General features: G+C 48.9%; 1 protein-coding gene across 3 annotated transcripts in view; it reads left to right on the forward strand.

Annotated features, from left to right (window-relative positions):
• Positions 1 to 18,653, forward strand: part of pfas (phosphoribosylformylglycinamidine synthase) — a 314,140-nt gene that overhangs the window by 23,128 nt on the left and 272,359 nt on the right. For all 3 annotated transcript variants that reach the window (XM_078209284.1, XM_078209285.1, XM_078209283.1), the window contains exons 5-8: positions 4,924 to 5,116; positions 7,767 to 7,872; positions 10,250 to 10,390; positions 11,564 to 11,688. In XM_078209284.1, coding sequence (XP_078065410.1) covers positions 4,924 to 5,116; positions 7,767 to 7,872; positions 10,250 to 10,390; positions 11,564 to 11,688 — 565 coding nt within the window. The remainder of the gene's footprint in view (positions 1 to 4,923; positions 5,117 to 7,766; positions 7,873 to 10,249; positions 10,391 to 11,563; positions 11,689 to 18,653) is intronic.

An 18,653-nucleotide genomic window follows, 5' to 3' on the forward strand; every position in this document is an offset into this window, starting at 1 on the left:
CCGGAAAAAGACCCTTCGACTGTTACCCTCTGTCTCCTGTGGCCAAGCCAGTTTTCTACCCATCTAGCCACCTCTCCTTGTATCGCATGAGCCTTAACCTTCTTAACCAACCTGCCATGAGGGACTTTGTTAAATGCCTTACTGAAATCCTTATAGACGACATCCACGGCCCTTCCTTCGTCAACCGTTTTTGTCACTTCCTCAAAAAACTCCACCAAATTTGTAAGGCACGACCTCCCTCTGTCACTAATGAGATTGTTCCGTTCTAAATGCGCATACATCCTGTCTCTAAGAATCCTCTCCAACAACTTCCCTACCATGGACGTCAAGCTCACTGGCCTATAATTACCCGGGTTATCCCTGCTACCCTTCTTAAATAACGGTACCACATTCGCTATCCTCCAATCCTCAGGGACCTCACCTGTGTCCAATGAAGAGACAAAGATTTCCGTCAGAGGCCCAGCAATTACATCTCTTGTCTCCCTGAGCAGTCTAGGATAGATGCCATCAGGCCCTGGGGATTTGTCAGTTTTAATGTTACCTAAAAAACCTAACACTTCCTCCCTTGTAATGGAGATTCTCTCTAACGGGTCAACACCTCCCTCTGAGAAACTCCCAGTCAACAAGTCCCTCTCCTTTGTGAATACCGATGCAAAGTATTCATTTAGGATCTCCCCTATTCATAGAAATCATAGAATCATAGAAACCCTACAGTGCAGAAGGAGGCCATTCGGCCCATCGAGTCTGCACCGACCACAATCCCACCCAGGCCCTAACCCCACATATTTACCCGCTAATCCCTCTAACCTACGCATCCCAGGACTCTAAGGGGCAATTTTTAACCTGGCCAATCAACCTAACCCGCACATCTTTGGACTGTGGGAGGAAACCGGAGCACCCGGAGGAAACCCACGCAGACACGAGGAGAATGTGCAAACTCCACACAGACAGTGACCCGAGCCGGGAATCGAACCCAGGACCCTGGAGCTGTGAAGCAGCAGTGCTAACCACTGTGCTACCGTGCCGCCCCTTTCCCTTGAGTTCTAAGCATAATTCCCCTCCTTTGTCCCTGAGAGGTCCGACTTTTTCCCTGACAACTATTTTGTTCCTAACATATGAATAAAATCTCCTTAATCCTGTCTGCCAAGAACATTTTGTGACCTCTTTTTGCCCTTCGTACTCCCCGTTTGAGTTCTTTCCTACTCTCTCTCTCTATTCCTCCAGAGCTCCATCTGTTTTCAGTTGCCTGGACTTAACGTACACCTCTCTTTTCTTTTTGATCAGATCCTCAATTTCCCTGCTTATCCACGGCTCTCGAATCCTACCTTTCCTATCCTTCCTTTTTACAGGCACATGCCTGTCCTGCAGCCTTATCAACTGTTCCTTAAAAGACTCCCACATGCCAGACGTGGACTTACCCCCGAACAGCCTCTCCCAATCAACGGCCACCAATTCCTGCCTAATCCGGCTATAGTTAGCCTTCCCCCAATTTAGCACCCTACCCTTAGGACAACACTCGTCCTTGTCCATTACTATCCTAAAGTTAACAGAATTGTGGTCACTATTTGCCACATGTTCCCCTACCGAAACTTTGACGACCTGATCGGGCTCATTTCCCAGAACTAGATCCAGTATAGCCCCCTCTCTAGTTGGGCTATCTACATGCTGTTCCAAAGAACCTTCCATTACGCATTTTACAAATTCCTCCCCGTGCAGACCCCCAGCCCTAAGCACTTTCCAGTCTATACCAGGGAAATTGAAGTCTCCCACTACAACAACCCTATTTTTTCTGCACATATCCAGAATCTCCTGACATATCCGTTCCTCCACTTCCCGTGGGTTGTTGGATGGCCTGTAGTATACCCCCAGCATAGTGACTGCACCCTTCCTGTTTCTGAGCTCCACCCACAGCGACTCATTACATGACCTCTCTAAATTGTCCACCCTCTGCACCGCTGTAATATGCTCCCTAACTAATACCGCTACTCCCCCACCTTTTTTAGCCCCTCCTCTGTCTCGCCTAAAACACTTATAGCCCGGAATATTCAGCTGCCACTCCTGTCCTTTTAAACAAGTTTCCATCACCGCAACCACATCCAAATTCCGCGTAAGCATTAAGGCCCTAAGTTCGTCTGTCTTACCCGTTACACTCCTCGCATTGAAGCAGATGCACTCCAGACCTCCAGGCCCACTCAGGTCACCCTGTTCCAGAATGCTCTTCTTCTTAGCTAGCCTTGCCCTGGCCCCCAGCTCGACCCCAGCCTCAGTACTTACTGACCTACTGTTTTGATCCCCACCCCCCTGCCACACTAGTTTAAACATTGCCGAAACACTCCAGCAAAACTCCCAGCCAGGATATTTGTGCCCTTCCAGTTAAGGTGTAACCCATCCTTTCCGTACAGGTGCCATCCTCTCATGAAGACTTCCCAATGATCTGTGAATTTGAAACCCTCCCTCTTGCACCAGTCCTTTAGCCACGTGTTCAATTGTAGAATCTCCCAGTTCCTGGCCTCACTAGCACTAGGCGAGAATCTTGGGGTAATTAGAAACATAGAAAAACGACAGCACAAAACAGGCCCTTCGGCCCAACAAGTTGTGCCGAACATATCCCTACCTTTTAGGCCTACCTATAACCCTCCATCCTATTGAGTCCCATGTACTCACCCAGGAGGCTCTTAAAAGACCCTATTGAGTTTGCCTCCACCACCACTGACGGCAGCCGATTCCACTCGCCCACCACCCTCTGTGTGAAAAACTCCCCCCTAACATTTCCCCTGTACCTACCCCCCAGCACCTTAAACCTGTGTCCTCTCGTAGCAGCCATTTCCACCCTGGGAAAAAGCCTCTGAGAGTCCACCCGATCTATGCCTCTCATCATCTTATATACCTCTATTAGGTCTCCTCTCATCCTACGTCTCTCCAAGGAGAAAAGACCGAGCTCCCTCAGCCTATCCTCATAAGGCATGCCACTCAATCCAGGCAACATCCTTGTAAATCTCCTCTGCACCCTTTCAATCTTTTCCACATCCTTCCTGTAATGAGGCGACCAGAACTGAGCACAGTACTCCAAGTGGGGTCTGACGAGGGTCTTATATAGCTACATCATTATCCCCGGACTCTTAAACTCAATCCCTCGATTGATAAAGGCCAGCACACCATACGCCTTCTTAACCACCTCCTCCACCTGCGGGGCCGATTTAAGGGTCCTTTGGACCCGGACGCCAATGTCCTTCTGATCCTCTACAGTACTAAGAGTCTTTCCCTTTATATTGTATTCACAGATCCCTGAAGTTGCAGAGCATGTAAATAGGAGAGTTAAGAAGGCATATAGGACACTTCTTTTCATCAGTCGCGTTTGAGTATCAGACCAAGGACGAAATGTTGGAGTTGTACAGAGCATTGGTTAGGCCACAGCTGGAGTACTGTGTGCAGTTCCGGTCACCTCACTGTATGAAGGATGTGATAGCACTCGAAGGGGTACAGAGGACGTTCATCAGGATGTTGCCTGGGATGGAGCATTTGAGCTATAAGGAGAGACTAGATAGGCTTGGATTGTTTTAAGAACAAAAGAACGAACAAAGAACAATACAGCACAGGAACAGGCCCTTCGGCCCTCCAAGCCTGCACCAACCATGCTGCCCGACTTAACTAAAACCCCCTACCCTTCCGGGGATCATATCCCTCCATTCCCATCCTATTCATGTATTTGTCCAGACTCCCCTTAGAAGTCACTATCATATCTGCTTCCACTACCTTTTCCTGGCAGCGAGTTCCAGGCATCCACCACCCTCTGGGTAAAAAACTTGCCTCATACATCTCCTTTAAATCTTGCCCCTCACACCTTAAACCTATGCCCCCCCCTAGTAATTGACTCTTCCACCCTGGGAAAAAACTTCTGACTATCCACTCTGTCCATGCCTCTCATAATCTTGTAGACTTCTATCAGGTCGCCCCCTCAACCTCCGTCGCTCCAGTGAGAACAAACCAAGTTTCTCCAACCTCTCCTCATAGCTAATGCCCTCCATATCAGGCAACATCGTGGTAAATCTTTTCTGTACCGTCTCCAAAGCCTCCACATCCTCCTTGTAGTGTGGCGATCAGAATTGAACACTATATTCCAAGTGCGGCCTAACTAAGGTTCCATAAAGCCGCAACATGACTTGCCAATTTTTAAACTCAGTACCCCAGCCGATGAAGGCAAGCATGCCGTATGCCTTCTTGACTATCTTCTCCACCTGCATTGCCACGTTCAGTGACCTGTGTACCTGAACACCCAGATCCCTCTGCCTATTAATACTCCTCAGGGTTCTGCCATTTACTGTATATTTCCTATCTGTATTAGACCTTCCAAAACGCATTACCTCACATTTGTCCGGATTAAACTCCATCTGCCATTTCTCCACCCAAGTCTCCAACCGATCTATATACTGCTGTATCCTCTGATGGTCCTCATCGCTATCTGCAAATCCACCTCACATTTGTCCAGAATCTGTATTAGATCTTCCAAAATGCATTACCTCATTTGTTTTCTTTAGAGCAGAGAAGGCCAAAGGGGAACATGATTGAGGTGTCTAAGATTATGAGGGGTATGGATAGGGAGAGTAGGGACCAGCTGTTCCCATTGGCTGAGAGGTCAATTATGAGGGGGCATAGTTTTAGAGTAAGGGGCAGGAGATTGAGAAAGAAATCTTTGTCACGCAGAGGGTGGTGAGGATCTGGAATGCACTGCCTGGGAATGTACTTAAGACCGGAAACCTTACAACCTTTAAAAAATATTTGATGAGCACTTGTACTATATCCTTGAATGTTACAATTGTTCAAGTACAAGGAAATAGGATTCGCGTGCCTTTAGTGTTAGATATTGTCGGTGCAGACACAATCGCCCGAATGGCCTTTTCTGCACTGTATGACTCTATGTTATAGGTCCGTGACGTAGAGCAATTGGGAGCTGCTGCCCAGAGTGAGCTGATGGCTGCTTTCTATGATCGGATGACGGAGTGTATTTATGAACGACCCATCGAGAGTTTCCAAGTGTCAGCCCAACCGGCAGAGGTGTATGAAGTGGATGTGGTGACTGGAGGCAAAAGAGCACTGGAGAAAGCAAACCAGGAAATGGGTAAGTGTAGGTGGTTGGGTACAAGCCTGGGGTCATGGAGTGGGACGGGATTGGGTACAAGACTTAGGTTGTGGAGGGGGCAGAGGGATTGGTTACAAGACTTGGGTCATGGAGGGAAGGGATTGGGTACAAGATTTACCAGGATGTTGCCTGGTATGGAGGGCATTAGCGATGAGGAAAGGTTGGATAAACTTGGTTTGTTCTCACTGGAACGACGGAGATTGAGGGGCGACCTAATAGAAGTCTACAAGATTATGAGGGGCATGGACAGAGTGGATAGTCAGAAGCTTTTTCTCTGGGTGAAAGAGTCAATTAACAGGGGGCATAGGTTTAAGGTGCGAGACGCAAGGTTTAAAAGAGATGTACAAGGCAAGTTCTTTACACAGAGGGTGCTGGGTGCCTGGAACTCACTGCCGGGGGAGGTAGGGGAAGCAGATACGATAGTGACTTATGAGGGGCGTCTTGACAAATACATCAATACGATGGGAATAGAAAGATATGGTCCCTGGAAAGTTAGGAGGTTTTAGTTAAGTTGGGCAGCATGGTCGATGCAGGCTTGGAGGGCTGAAGGGTCTGTTCCTGTGCTGTAATTTTCTTTGTTCTCCAAGATTGGGGTCATGGAAGGGGGAGGGCATTGGGTACAAGACAGGTCATGGAGTGGGGAAATGATTGGATGTTAGACAGAGGACGGGGGGAGTGAGAGAGGATTGGGTGCGAGTCCGGGATCATTGGGAGGGGATTGGGTGAGAGTCTGGGGTCATTGGGAGGGGTTTGGGTGCGAGTCTGGGGTCACTGGGGGGGGGATTGTGAGAGAGTCTGGGGTCACTGGGAAGGGGATTGTGTGAGAGTCTGGGGTCACTGGTGGAAGGGATTGGGTGTTGGTCCGCAGTCACTGGGGGAGGGCATTGGGTGTTAGTCTGTGGTCACTAGGGTAGGGGATTGAGTGAGAATCTGGGACCACTAGGGGAGGAGATTGTGTGTGAGTCTGGGGTCACTGGTGGAAGGGATTGGGTGCGAATCGAAAGTTTCTAGGGGAGGGGTAAGAAATGTGGAGTCTGGGGGAGGTGATCTTGTACGAGGCTGGGCTCATAGTGGAAGGGTGCAGAGGGGCTGGTGGAGATACAAGCTTAGGTCCACTGAGGGCATTGGGTGGGGAAGGCGTACGATGACTGGCGACACTAGAGGAGGGGAGTTTTGGTCACACTGGATGGGAATGTCCAGGTACAGGAAGTGAGATGGCGGGGTGATTCTCCTAAAAAAAAAATTCCAAGTGCTGAATTGGCAGGAAAAATGGTGTAATTCACGATTGTTTTTTCAGTGTAAGTTCAGACTCGTATCTCCCACATTCTGTGCACTACAGAGGTCACAATCGTGAATATTATTAAAAGCTTGGGGGCAGGGCCTATTCACACAGGAGGCTGACAGTTCTAGAACTCTGCACATGCGCAGTGGCCCCGAACTGTCAGCCACTCGATCGCTGGCCAGCCAGGGACCATCACAGTGCTGCCCCCCCTCCCCCCTCCAATCGCCCCTAAACCCACAATAGGCCCTGCCCCCTTGGCACTGCCCAATGCCTGGTGGACAGTGCCAAGGTGCCCCCTGGGCGTGGGCTCTTTGACCCTTGGGCAGTGCCAAGGGGCACATGCTGGCGCTGCCACGGTGCTTATGCCCAAGAGGCCCCAACCCCCCGCCGCCCGACCCCCTGGGGGGCCCCGATTGCCTCCTTCACTCCAGCAGGGTCTCCCGCTAGTTCTCCAAAAGTAGGGAGCTCCTCTCAACCCTACCAGAGTGAAATTGTACTGGCAGGGTGGGAGATGCTGTCGGGCCCAGAGAATTCAGTCCCGGGCCCGATAATCATCTTTAAATAACATCAAAAATAGATTAAAATGACTTACCTGGTGTTCCCGCCAGTTTCCAGCGTGGTCCCGACCACACCGTCTTTCCAGCGGTAAAAGACACGCATGCGTCGGGAAAGCATGCGCGAATCCCATGAATCGATGCAAGCGTGCGGCTCCCAACCCAATCCATTAAAAAATTGTGGGTTGGAATGGGAGAATCGCCCCCCCGGGAGCCTGGAGTGCACTGGGGGAGGGGGAATTTGGGGATCAAATTGTCGTAATTTCAATGGACTTAATTCAGCTCCATGGTCTATATTATAACAGGTTCAAATTGTACCATGACGTCTGGTGGAAATTTAAATTCTATTAATTAGTAAGTTCAATTAACTGATAAATCTGGAATTGAAAGCTCGTCTTAGGGGTGACAAAACTACCATCGATTGTAGTAAAAATCGATCTGGTTCATTGATGTCTTTTTGGGAAGGAAATGTGTCGTCCTTACGTGGTTTGGCTTGCATGCGACTGCAGAACCACAGCAATGTGCTTAACTTTGTTTTCCTAATTTTTGGATGCCACCCCAGCAGTTTCTCCAGTAAATTCCTAGTTTCCTTCCAGTATTGAGCTTTTTGCATCTGACAGAAGCTTCCCCTTTTTGTTTTACCCCCATCTCCAGAATGGGAGGTATCTCACTGGTGTCAGGGCGATGGATGGCAGTGAGCAGCTGCAGAACTCCCTGACAAAGGAAGGTAAATAGCCAGAGGTTAATTTCTGCCTCCACTGCAGTGCTAATGCTTACCATCTTAATTCTACAGGGCTCGCCTTCGATGATTGGGACCTGGAATATTACACAAGATTGTTTGAGAAGGTGGGGAGAAATCCCAGTAGTGTGGAGTGCTTTGATCTGGCTCAATCCAACAGGTCAGCCTGATTCTTGACATTTTGTCAAATTAAGCTTACTGTCCTGCCCCAATCCCACTGATCCCATTGTCTCAAAGCAAAGGTAAAGTTGGTGTTAATTAGGGAGCAAAGTTTCTGCACGTTGAAGTCATACATAGCACAAAAAGCAACGAATATGCTTAGAATCATAGGGCGCAGAAAAGGCCCTTCAACCCATCGAGTTCGCACCGACACATTCGAAACACCTGCACTCTCACCTAATCCCATCTGCCAGTACTTGGCCCTGAATGTTATGATGTGCAAAGTGCTCATCCAGGTACATATTAAAGGATGTGATGCAACCCACCTCTACCACCCTGGCAGCGCATTCCAGACTGTCACCACACTCTGGGTAAAAATGTTTTTCCTCACATCCGCCTCCTGCCCCCCACCTTGAAGCTATGTCCCCTTGTGACGGACCCTTCAACTAAGGGGAACAACTTCTCCTTCTCCACTCTCTCCATATCCCTCATAATCTTGTACATCTCAATCAGGTTGCCCTTCTGTCTTTTCTGCTCCAACGAAAACAACCCAAGGCTACTCTTCATAACTTAAATATTCCATCCCAGGCATTATCCTGGTGAATCTCCTCTGCACCCTCTCCAGTGCAATCACATCCTTCCTATAATGTGGTGACCAGAACTGCACACACTACTCGAGCGGTGGCCTCACCAAAGTTTTATAGAACACCAACATGATTTCCCTGCTTTTGTAATCTATGTCCTGATTGATAAAGAGCGGATCTCCAACAAGATCGCACATATCGACACAGACATCAAGTTTCTACAACTTTAACCTGGTGTTGTTAAAACTGTTACTGATTGATAAAGGCAAGTGTCCCTTATACCCTTTTCACCAACCTACTAACATACCCTTTTACCAAGGTCCCACAGAACTTGCTCGTGTCCTACCATTCATTGAGTACTTCCTTGTCAAATCACTCCTTCCACAGTGTATCACCTCACACTTTATAGGGTTAAATTTTATCTGCCCATTTGACTATTCCGTCTATATCTTCTTGTAGCCAAGACACTCTGTCTCACTGTTAACCACCTGGCCAATCTTTGTATCATCTGCAAATTTGCTCATCCTATCCCCCACATTGTCATCTATATCATTTATATAAGTGATGAATAATAGGGGGCCCAGTGCAGATCCCTGTGGTATGCCACTAGACATGAGCTTCCAGTCACCAAAGCAGCCTTTTGTCATCACCCTCTCTGCTACAACTGAGCCAATTTTGAATCCACTTTATCAAATTACCCTGTTTCCCATGCGTATTTACATTCTTTATGTCCACCTGAGACCTTGTCAAAGGCTTGACTGAAATCCATATGAACTACATCGACTGCACAACCCTTGTCTATACACCTCGTCACCTCCTCAAAAAATTCAATCAAATTTGTTAGGCAAAACCTACCTCTGATGAAGCCATGCATCCCAGATTAAGTTTTGCCTCTCCAAGCGGAGACAGATGCTCCCCTTCAGAGGTTTCCATACCACTGACGTGAGACTCAATGGTCTCTCGTTCCTGGTTTATCCCAAGAATCGTTCTTAAATAGTGGAATCACATCCGCTGTTCTCCAGTCATCTGGCACCTCCTCCATGGTCACCGAGGAATTGAAAATTTGGGTCAGAGCCCCTGCAATCTCCTGCCTCGCCTCCTAAAGCAGCCGAGATCACATTTAATCTGAACCTGGATATTTATCCACTTTTAAGGCTGACAACACCTTTGGGGTGTGGGCAAAGGGGGCGTGTGGGAAGAGACAACACCTCCAGTAGCTTGTCCTTCCCTATGTCAATTTCCACAAGAACTTCAGTCCCTCGCTTGCCCCCCCTTTCTCTCCGTCTCCGACTTGCTCCCTCTTCTCTCCGTCTCCGACTTGCTCCCTCTTCTCTCTCTGTTCCTCTCTTCTGTTGGAGAGAAAGGGAGTAAGTTGGAGACGGACAGAAAGGAGAGCAGGCGAAGGACTGTGAAGTTCTTGAGGGAGTTGACATAGGGAAGGACAAGGTACTGGAGATGTTTATCATCGGGCGGGGGCCCCCCCGGCCTTGGCCCGCCGCACCTCCCCCGCGGCCCACAACCCACCCCTGGCTCCGTCCCCCGACCCCCCCCCCCCCCCCCGGACACGGCGCCCCCACCCCCCCACCCCCCCCCCCCGACCCGGCGCCCGCCCCCCCCCCCGACCCGGCGCCCGTCCCGACCCGGCGCCCGCCCCCCCCCCCCCCCCCGACACGGCCCCCCCCCCCCCCCCCCCCCCCCCAGACCCGCTTTTTCTATTTATTCTTTCTCTCCCCCTCTCTTTTCACACTCACTGGTAATTTCCTCTGGGTGATGCCGTAGCTTTTGTTCCCCCAGTGAACACAGTCGGCATTGGTTCTTTAAGGGTCGTTTGATGATTGATGGTGAAGCCAAACCGAAGAGTCTTTTCGATCTGATTATGGGGACACAGGATTACAGCAACAAGAACAATGTCATCAAATTCTCTGACAACAGCAGGTGAGCACCATAAAGATAGCTTTAAAGCTTCAGCAGGGAATTGTGAAATGGAATGTCAGGAAGAGAGGGAAGCGATGCGCAGCTGCAGGGTGTCACCTGCCGTGTGGGGTGAGGTGGGGTGGCATAAGGGTTACAATTGGGCGCAAGGGTGGATAGCATGTGGGAGATGGATGACGTGACTGTCATTACAAAATTACAAAGGCTGGTAGAGTGAGTATCACTGCTGAGTATGGAGGGTTGTTATGCGGGTCACTGGTAAAGGGTGGCGCCAGGTGAGTGTTGGAGTTTCGTATGAGGGTCATTGTGGTGTAGATGGTGAGAGGGTCACTGCAGCATGTGCTCGGTGAGGAGATTGAGTTGAGTACAGGGCATGGATGGTCCAAGAGGTACAGTGTGTGTGTGGGATGCACACAATTCAGTATTTGAGCATGAAGGACGGACAGTGTTGGATTCTGCTGGATGTTCAGCCGGGCATTAATTTTAAAAATTGGCAAGTCATGTTGCAGCTTTATAGAACCTTAGTTAGTGCGCACTTGGAATATAGTGTTCAATTCTGGTCGTCACACTAGCAGAAGGATGTGGAGGCTTTGGAGAAGGTACAGAAACAATTTACCAGGATGTTGCCTGGCATGGAGGGCATTAGCTATGAGGAGATGTTGGAGAAACTTGATTTGTTCACAGTGGAACGACGGAGGTTGAGGGGCGACCTGATAGAAGTCTACACGATTGCGTGGCATGGACACGGTAGATAGTCAGATGCTTTTTCCCAGAGTGGAAGAGTCAAATTACGAGGAGGCACAGGTTTAAGGGGCAAGGTTTAAAGGAGATGTATGAGGCAAATTGTTTACACAGAGGGTGGTGGGTGCTTGGAACTCGCTGTCGGGGGAGGTGGTGGAAGCGGATCCGGTTGTGGCTTTTCAGGGGCATCTTGACAAGTACATGAATGGGATGGGAATAGAGGGATATGGTCCCCAGAAGGGTAGAGGGTATTAGTTAAGTCAGGCAGCATGGTCGGTGCAGGCTTGGAGTGCCGAAGGACCTGTTTCTGCATTGTAGTTTTCTTTGTTCTTTGTTGCATGCATGGGAGGTGGCACAGGCTAACGTGAGGAGTTTCTGTTCAGTGACCTGGTTGATGACAAAGCAATTACTTATTAAGTCCTACTTGCATTAAAGTGCAATTACAGGGAAAGCCGTGAAGTGTCTCTATCCCAGCAATCAGTCATGTGCGAGCAAGGTGGATGTACGGAGAACAACAAGGCACATAATCTTCACTGCGGAAACGCACAACTTCCCCACAGGTTTGTTTCTCTCGCTTTTACTGAAATGTGTTCTGATTTGTGTTGCTGTGATGTGTTTCTCAGTGCTGGGTGTGTTGCTGAGATGTGTTTCTCAGTGCTGGGTGTGTTGCTGTGATGGTTTTCTCAGTGCTGGGTGTGTTGCTGTGATGTGTTTCTCAGTGCTGGCTGTGTTGCTGAGATGTGTTTCTCAGTGCTGAGTGTGATGCTGAGATGGTTTTCTCAGTGCTGGCTGTGTTGCTGTGATGTGTTTCTCAGTGCTGGGTGTGTTGCTGTGATGGTTTTCTCAGTGCTGAGTGTGTTGCTGAGATGTGTTTCTCAGTGCTGGGTGTGTTGCTGTGATGTGTTTCTCAGTGCTGGGTGTGTTGCTGTGATGGTTTTCTCAGTGCTAGGAGTGTTGCTGTGATGGTTTTCTCAGTGCTGAGTGTGTTGCTGAGATGTGTTTCTCAGTGCTGGGTGTGTTGCTGTGATGGTTTTCTCAGTGCTGAGTGTGTTGCTGAGATGGTTTTCTCAGTGCAGAGCGTGTTGCTGTGATGTGTTTCTCAGTGCTGAGTGTGATGCTGTGATGTGTTTCTCAGTGCTGAGTGTGTTGCTGAGATGTGTTTCTCAGTGCTGGGTGTGTTGCTGTGATGGTTTTCTCAGTGCTGAGTGTGTTGCTGAGATGGTTTTCTCAGTGCAGAGCGTGTTGCTGTGATGTGTTTCTCAGTGCTGAGTGTGATGCTGTGATGTGTTTGTCAGTGCTGGGTGTGTTGCTGTGATGGTTTTCTCAGTGCTGGGTCTGTTGTTGAGGTGGTTTTCTCAGTGCTGGGTGTATTGCTGTGATGGTTTTCTCAGGGCTGGGTGTGTTGCTGTGATGTGTTTCTCAGTGCTGAGTGTGATGCTGAGATGGTTTTCTCAGTGCTGGGTGCATTGCTGTGATGTGTTTCTCAGTGCTGGGTGCATTGCTGTGATGTGTTTCTCAGTGCTGAGTGTGTTGCTGTGATGTGTTTCTCAGTGCTGGCTGTGTTGCTGTGATGTGTTTCTCAGTGCTGGGTGTGTTGCTGAGATGGTTTTCTCAGTGCTGATTGTGATGCTGAGATGGTTTTCTCAGTGCTGATTGTGTTGCTGTGATGTGTTTCTCAGTGCTGGGTGTGTTGCTGAGATGTGTTTCTCAGTGCTGGGTGTGTTGCTGTGATGGGTTTCTCAGTGCTGGGTGTGTTGCTGTGATGTGTTTCTCAGTGCTGGGTGTGTTGCTGTGATGTGTTTCTCAGTGCTGGGTGTGTTGCTGTGATGTGTTTCTCAGTGCTGGGTGTGTTGCTGTGATGGTTTTCTCAGTGCTGGGAGTGTTGCTGTGATGGTTTTCTCAGTGCTGAGTGTGTTGCTGAGATGTGTTTCTCAGTGCTGGGTCTGTTGTTGAGGTGGTTTTCTCAGTGCTGAGTGTGATGCTGAGATGGTTTTCTCAGTGCTCGGTGCATTGCTGTGATGGTTTTCTCAGTGCAGAGCGTGTTGCTGCGATGTGTTTCTCAGTGCTGAGTGTGTTGCTGTGATGTGTTTCTCAGTGCTGGGTGTATTGCTGTGATGGTTTTCTCAGGGCTGGGTGTGTTGCTGTGATGTGTTTCTCAGTGCTGAGTGTGATGCTGAGATGGTTTTCTCAGTGCTGGGTGCATTGCTGTGATGTGTTTCTCAGTGCTGAGTGTGTTGCTGTGATGTGTTTCTCAGTGCTGGCTGTGTTGCTGTGATGTGTTTCTCAGTGCTGGGTGTGTTGCTGAGATGGTTTTCTCAGTGCTGAGTGTGATGCTGAGATGGTTTTCTCAGTGCTGGGTGCATTGCTGTGATGTGTTTCTCAGTGCTGAGTGTGTTGCTGTGATGTGTTTCTCAGTGCTGGCTGTGTTGCTGTGATGTGTTTCTCAGTGCTGGGTGTGTTGCTGAGATGGTTTTCTCAGTGCTGATTGTGATGCTGAGATGTTTTTCTCAGTGCTGGGTGTGTTGCTGTGATGTGTTTCTCAGTGCTGAGTGTGTTGCTGAGATGTATTTCTCAGTGCTGAGTGTGTTGGTGTGATGCGTTTCTCAGTGCTGAGTGTGTTGCTGAGATGTGTTTCTCTGTGCTGGCTGTGTTGCTGAGATGTGTTTCTCTGTGCTGGTTGTGTTGCTGAGATGTATTTCTCAGTGCTGGGTCTGTTGCTGTGATGGTTTTCTCAGTGCTGGGTGTGTTGCTGTGATGTGTTTCTCCGTGCTGAGTGTGATGCTGAGATGGTTTTCTCAGTGCTGGGTGTGTTGCTGTGATGTGTTTCTCAGTGCTGAGTGTGATGCTGAGATGGTTTTCTCAGTGCTGGGTGTGTTGCTGTGATGTGTTTCTCAGTGCTGAGTGTGTTGCTGAGATGTATTTCTCAGTGCTGAGTGTGTTGTTGTGATGTGTTTCTCAGTGCTGAGTGCGTTGCTGTGATGTGTTTCTCAGTGCTGAGTGTGATGCTGAGATGGTTTTCTCAGTGCTGAGTGTGTTGCTGTGATGTGTTTCTCAGTGCTGAGTGTGTTGCTGAGATGTGTTTCTCTGTGCTGGCTGTGTTGCTGAGATTTGTTTCTCTGTGCTGGTTGTGTTGCTGAGATGTGTTTCTCAGTGCTGTGTGTGTTGCAGAGATGTGTTTCTCAGTGCTGGGTGTGTTGCTGTGATGGTTTTGTCAGTGCTGGGTCTGTTGTTGAGGTGGTTTTCTCAGTGCTGGGTGTATTGCTGTGATGGTTTTCTCAGGGCTGGGTGTGTTGCTGTGATGTGTTTCTCAGTGCTGAGTGTGATGCTGAGATGGTTTTCTCAGTGCTGGGTGCATTGCTGTGATGTGTTTCTCAGTGCTGAGTGTGTTGCTGTGATGTGTTTCTCAGTGCTGGCTGTGTTGCTGTGATGTGTTTCTCAGTGCTGGGTGTGTTGCTGAGATGGTTTTCTCAGTGCTGATTGTGATGCTGAGATGGTTTTCTCAGTGCTGGGTGTGTTGCTGTGATGTGTTTCTCAGTGCTGAGTGTGTTGCTGAGATGTGTTTCTCAGTGCTGGGTGTGTTGCTGTGATGGTTTTGTCAGTGCTGGGTCTGTTGTTGAGGTGGTTTTCTCAGTGCTGGGTGTATTGCTGTGATGGTTTTCTCAGTGCTGGGTCTGTTGTTGAGGTGGTTTTCTCAGTGCTGGGTGTATTGCTGTGATGGTTTTCTCAGGGCTGGGTGTGTTGCTGTGATGTGTTTCTCAGTGCTGAGTGTGATGCTGAGATGGTTTTCTCAGTGCTGGGTGCATTGCTGTGATGTGTTTCTCAGTGCTGGGTGCATTGCTGTGATGTGTTTCTCAGTGCTGAGTGTGTTGCTGTGATGTGTTTCTCAGTGCTGGCTGTGTTGCTGTGATGTGTTTCTCAGTGCTGGGTGTGTTGCTGTGATGGTTTTCTCAGTGCTGGGTGTGTTGCTGTGATGTGTTTCTCAGTGCTGGGTGTGTTGCTGTGATGTGTTTCTCAGTGCTGGGTGTGTTGCTGTGATGTGTTTCTCAGTGCTGGGAGTGTTGCTGTGATGGTTTTCTCAGTGCTGAGTGTGTTGCTGAGATGTGTTTCTCAGTGCTGGGTGTGTTGCTGTGATGGTTTTCCCAGTGCTGAGTGTGTTGCTGAGATGGTTTTCTCAGTGCAGAGCGTGTTGCTGTGATGTGTTTCTCAGTGCTGGGTGTGTTGCTGTGATGGTTTTCTCAGTGTTGGGTCTGTTGTTGAGGTGGTTTTCTCAGTGCTGAGTGTGATGCTGAGATGGTTTTCTCAGTGCTCGGTGCATTGCTGTAATGGTTTTCTCAGTGCAGAGCGTGTTGCTGCGATGTGTTTCTCAGTGCTGAGTGTGATGCTGTGATGTGTTTCTCAGTGCTGAGTGTGTTGCTGTGATGTGTTTCTCAGTGCTGGGTGTATTGCTGTGATGTTTTTCTCAGGGCTGGGTGTGTTGCTGTGATGTGTTTCTCAGTGCTGAGTGTGATGCTGAGATGGTTTTCTCAGTGCTGGGTGCATTGCTGTGATGTGTTTCCCAGTGCTGAGTGTGTTGCTGTGATGTGTTTCTCAGTGCTGGCTGTGTTGCTGTGATGTGTTTCTCAGTGCTGGGTGTGTTGCTGAGATGGTTTTCTCAGTGCTGAGTGTGATGCTGAGATGGTTTTCTCAGTGCTGGGTGCATTGCTGTGATGTGTTTCTCAGTGCTGAGTGTGTTGCTGTGATGTGTTTCTCAGTGCTGGCTGTGTTGCTGTGATGTGTTTCTCAGTGCTGGGTGTGTTGCTGAGATGGTTTTCTCAGTGCTGATTGTGATGCTGAGATGGTTGTCTCAGTGCTGGGTGTGTTGCTGTGATGTGTTTCTCAGTGCTGAGTGTGTTGCTGAGATGTATTTCTCAGTGCTGAGTGTGTTGGTGTGATGCGTTTCTCAGTGCTGAGTGTGTTGCTGAGATGTGTTTCTCTGTGCTGGCTGTGTTGCTGAGATGTGTTTCTCTGTGCTGGTTGTGTTGCTGAGATGTATTTCTCTGTGCTGGGTCTGTTGCTGTGATGGTTTTCTCAGTGCTGGGTGTGTTGCTGTGATGTGTTTCTCCGTGCTGAGTGTGATGCTGAGATGGTTTTCTCAGTGCTGAGTGTGTTGATGAGATGGTTTTCTCAGTGCTGAGTGTGTTGCTTTGATGTGTTTCTCAGTGCAGAGATGTGTTTCTCAGTGCTGGCTGTGTTGCTGTGATGGTTTTCTCAGTGCTGGGTCTATTGCTGTGATGGTTTTCTCAGTGCCGGGTGTGTTGCTGTGATGGTTTTCTCATTGCTGTGTGTTGCTGAGATGTGTTTCTCAGTGCTGGCTGTGTTGCTGAGATGTGTTTCTCAGTGATGGGTGTGTTCTTGCTGAGATGTGTTTCTGTGTTGGATGTGTTGCTGATATGTCTTTCTCAGCAAAGGGTGTGTTGCTGAGATGGTTTTCTCAGTGCTGGCTGTGTTGCTGTGATGCGTTTCTCAGTGCTGAGTGTGTTGCTGAGATGGTTTTCTCAGTGCTGAGTGTGTTGCTGTGATGCGTTTCTCAGTGCTGAGTGTGTTGCTGAGATGGTTTTCTCAGTGCAGAGCGTGTTGCTGTGATGTGTTTCTCAGTGCTGAGTGTGATGCTGAGATGTGTTTCTCAGTGCTGAGTGTGTTGCCGAGATGTGTTTCTCAGTGCTGGGTCTGTTGCTGTGATGGTTTTCTCAGTGCTGGGTGTGTTGCTGTGATGTGTTTCTCAGTGCTGAGTGTGATGCTGAGATGGTTTTCTCAGTGCTGGGCGCATTGCTGTGATGTGTTTCTCAGTGCTGAGTGTGTTGCTGTGATGTGTTTCTCAGTGCTGGCTGTGTTGCTGTGATGTGTTTCTCAGTGCTGGGTGTGTTGCTGAGATGGTTTTCTCAGTGCTGATTGTGATGCTGAGATGGTTTTCTCAGTGCTGGGTGTGTTGCTGTGATGTGTTTCTCAGTGCTGAGTGTGTTGCTGAGATGTATTTCTCAGTGCTGAGTGTGTTGTTGTGATGTGTTTCTCAGTGCTGAGTGCGTTGCTGTGATGTGTTTCTCAGTGCTGAGTGTGATGCTGAGATGGTTTTCTCAGTGCTGGGTGTGTTGCTGTGATGTGTTTCTCAGTGCTGGGTCTGTTGCTGTGATGGTTTTCTCAGGGCTGGGTGTGTTGCTGTGATGTGTTTCTCCGTGCTGAGCGTGATGCTGAGATGGTTTTCTCAGTGCTGGGTGTGTTGCTGTGATGTGTTTCTCAGTGCTGAGTGTAATGTTGAGATGGTTTTCTCAGTGCTGGGTGCATTGCTGTGATGTGTTTCTCAGTGCTGAGTGTGTTGCTGTGATGTGTTTCTCAGTGCTGGCTGTGTTGCTGTGATGTGTTTCTCAGTGCTGGGTGTGTTGCTGAGATGGTTTTCTCAGTGCTGATTGTGTTGCTGTGATGTGTTTCTCAGTGCTGGGTGTGTTGCTGAGATGTGTTTCTCAGTGCTGGGTGTGTTGCTGTGATGGTTTTCTCAGTGCTGGGTGTGTTGCTGTGATGTGTTTCTCAGTGCTGGCTGTGTTGCTGAGATGTGTTTCTCAGTGCTGAGTGTGATGCTGAGATGGTTTTCTCAGTGCTGGCTGTGTTGCTGTGATGTGTTTCTCAGTGCTGGGTGTGTTGCTGTGATGGTTTTCTCAGTGCTGAGTGTGTTGCTGAGATGTGTTTCTCAGTGCTGGGTGTGTTGCTGTGATGGTTTTCTCAGTGCTGGGAGTGTTGCTGTGATGGTTTTCTCAGTGCTGAGTGTGTTGCTGAGATGTGTTTCTCAGTGCTGGGTGTGTTGCTGTGATGGTTTTCTCAGTGCTGAGTGTGTTGCTGAGATGTGTTTCTCTGTGCTGGCTGTGTTGCTGAGATGTGTTTCTCTGTGCTGGTTGTGTTGCTGAGATGTATTTCTCAGTGCTGAGTGTGATGCTGAGATGGTTTTCTCAGTGCTGGGTGTATTGCTGTGATGTGTTTCTCAGTGCTGAGTGTGTTGATGAGATGGTTTTCTCAGTGCTGAGTGTGTTGCTTTGATGTGTTTCTCAGTGCAGAGATGTGTTTCTCAGTGCTGGCTGTGTTGCTGTGATGGTTTTCTCAGTGCTGGGTCTGTTGCTGTGATGGTTTTCTCAGTGCCGGGTGTGTTGCTGTGATGGTTTTCTCATTGCTGTGTGTTGCTGAGATGTGTTTCTCAGTGCTGGCTGTGTTGCTGAGATGTGTTTCTCAGTGATGGGTGTGTTCTTGCTGAGATGTGTTTCTGTGTTGGATGTGTTGCTGATATGTCTTTCTCAGCAAAGGGTGTGTTGCTGAGATGGTTTTCGCAGTGCTGGCTGTGTTGCTGTGATGCGTTTCTCAGTGCTGAGTGTGTTGCTGAGATGGTTTTCTCAGTGCTGAGTGTGTTGCTGTGATGTGTTTCTCAGTGCTGAGTGTGATGCTGAGATGGTTTTCTCAGTGCTGGGTGCATTGCTGTGATGTGTTTCTCAGTGCTGGGTGTGTTGCT

The sequence above is a fragment of the Mustelus asterias genome, chromosome 3 (genome assembly GCF_964213995.1).
Source record: "Mustelus asterias chromosome 3, sMusAst1.hap1.1, whole genome shotgun sequence".
Classification (NCBI taxonomy): Eukaryota; Metazoa; Chordata; class Chondrichthyes; order Carcharhiniformes; family Triakidae; genus Mustelus; species Mustelus asterias.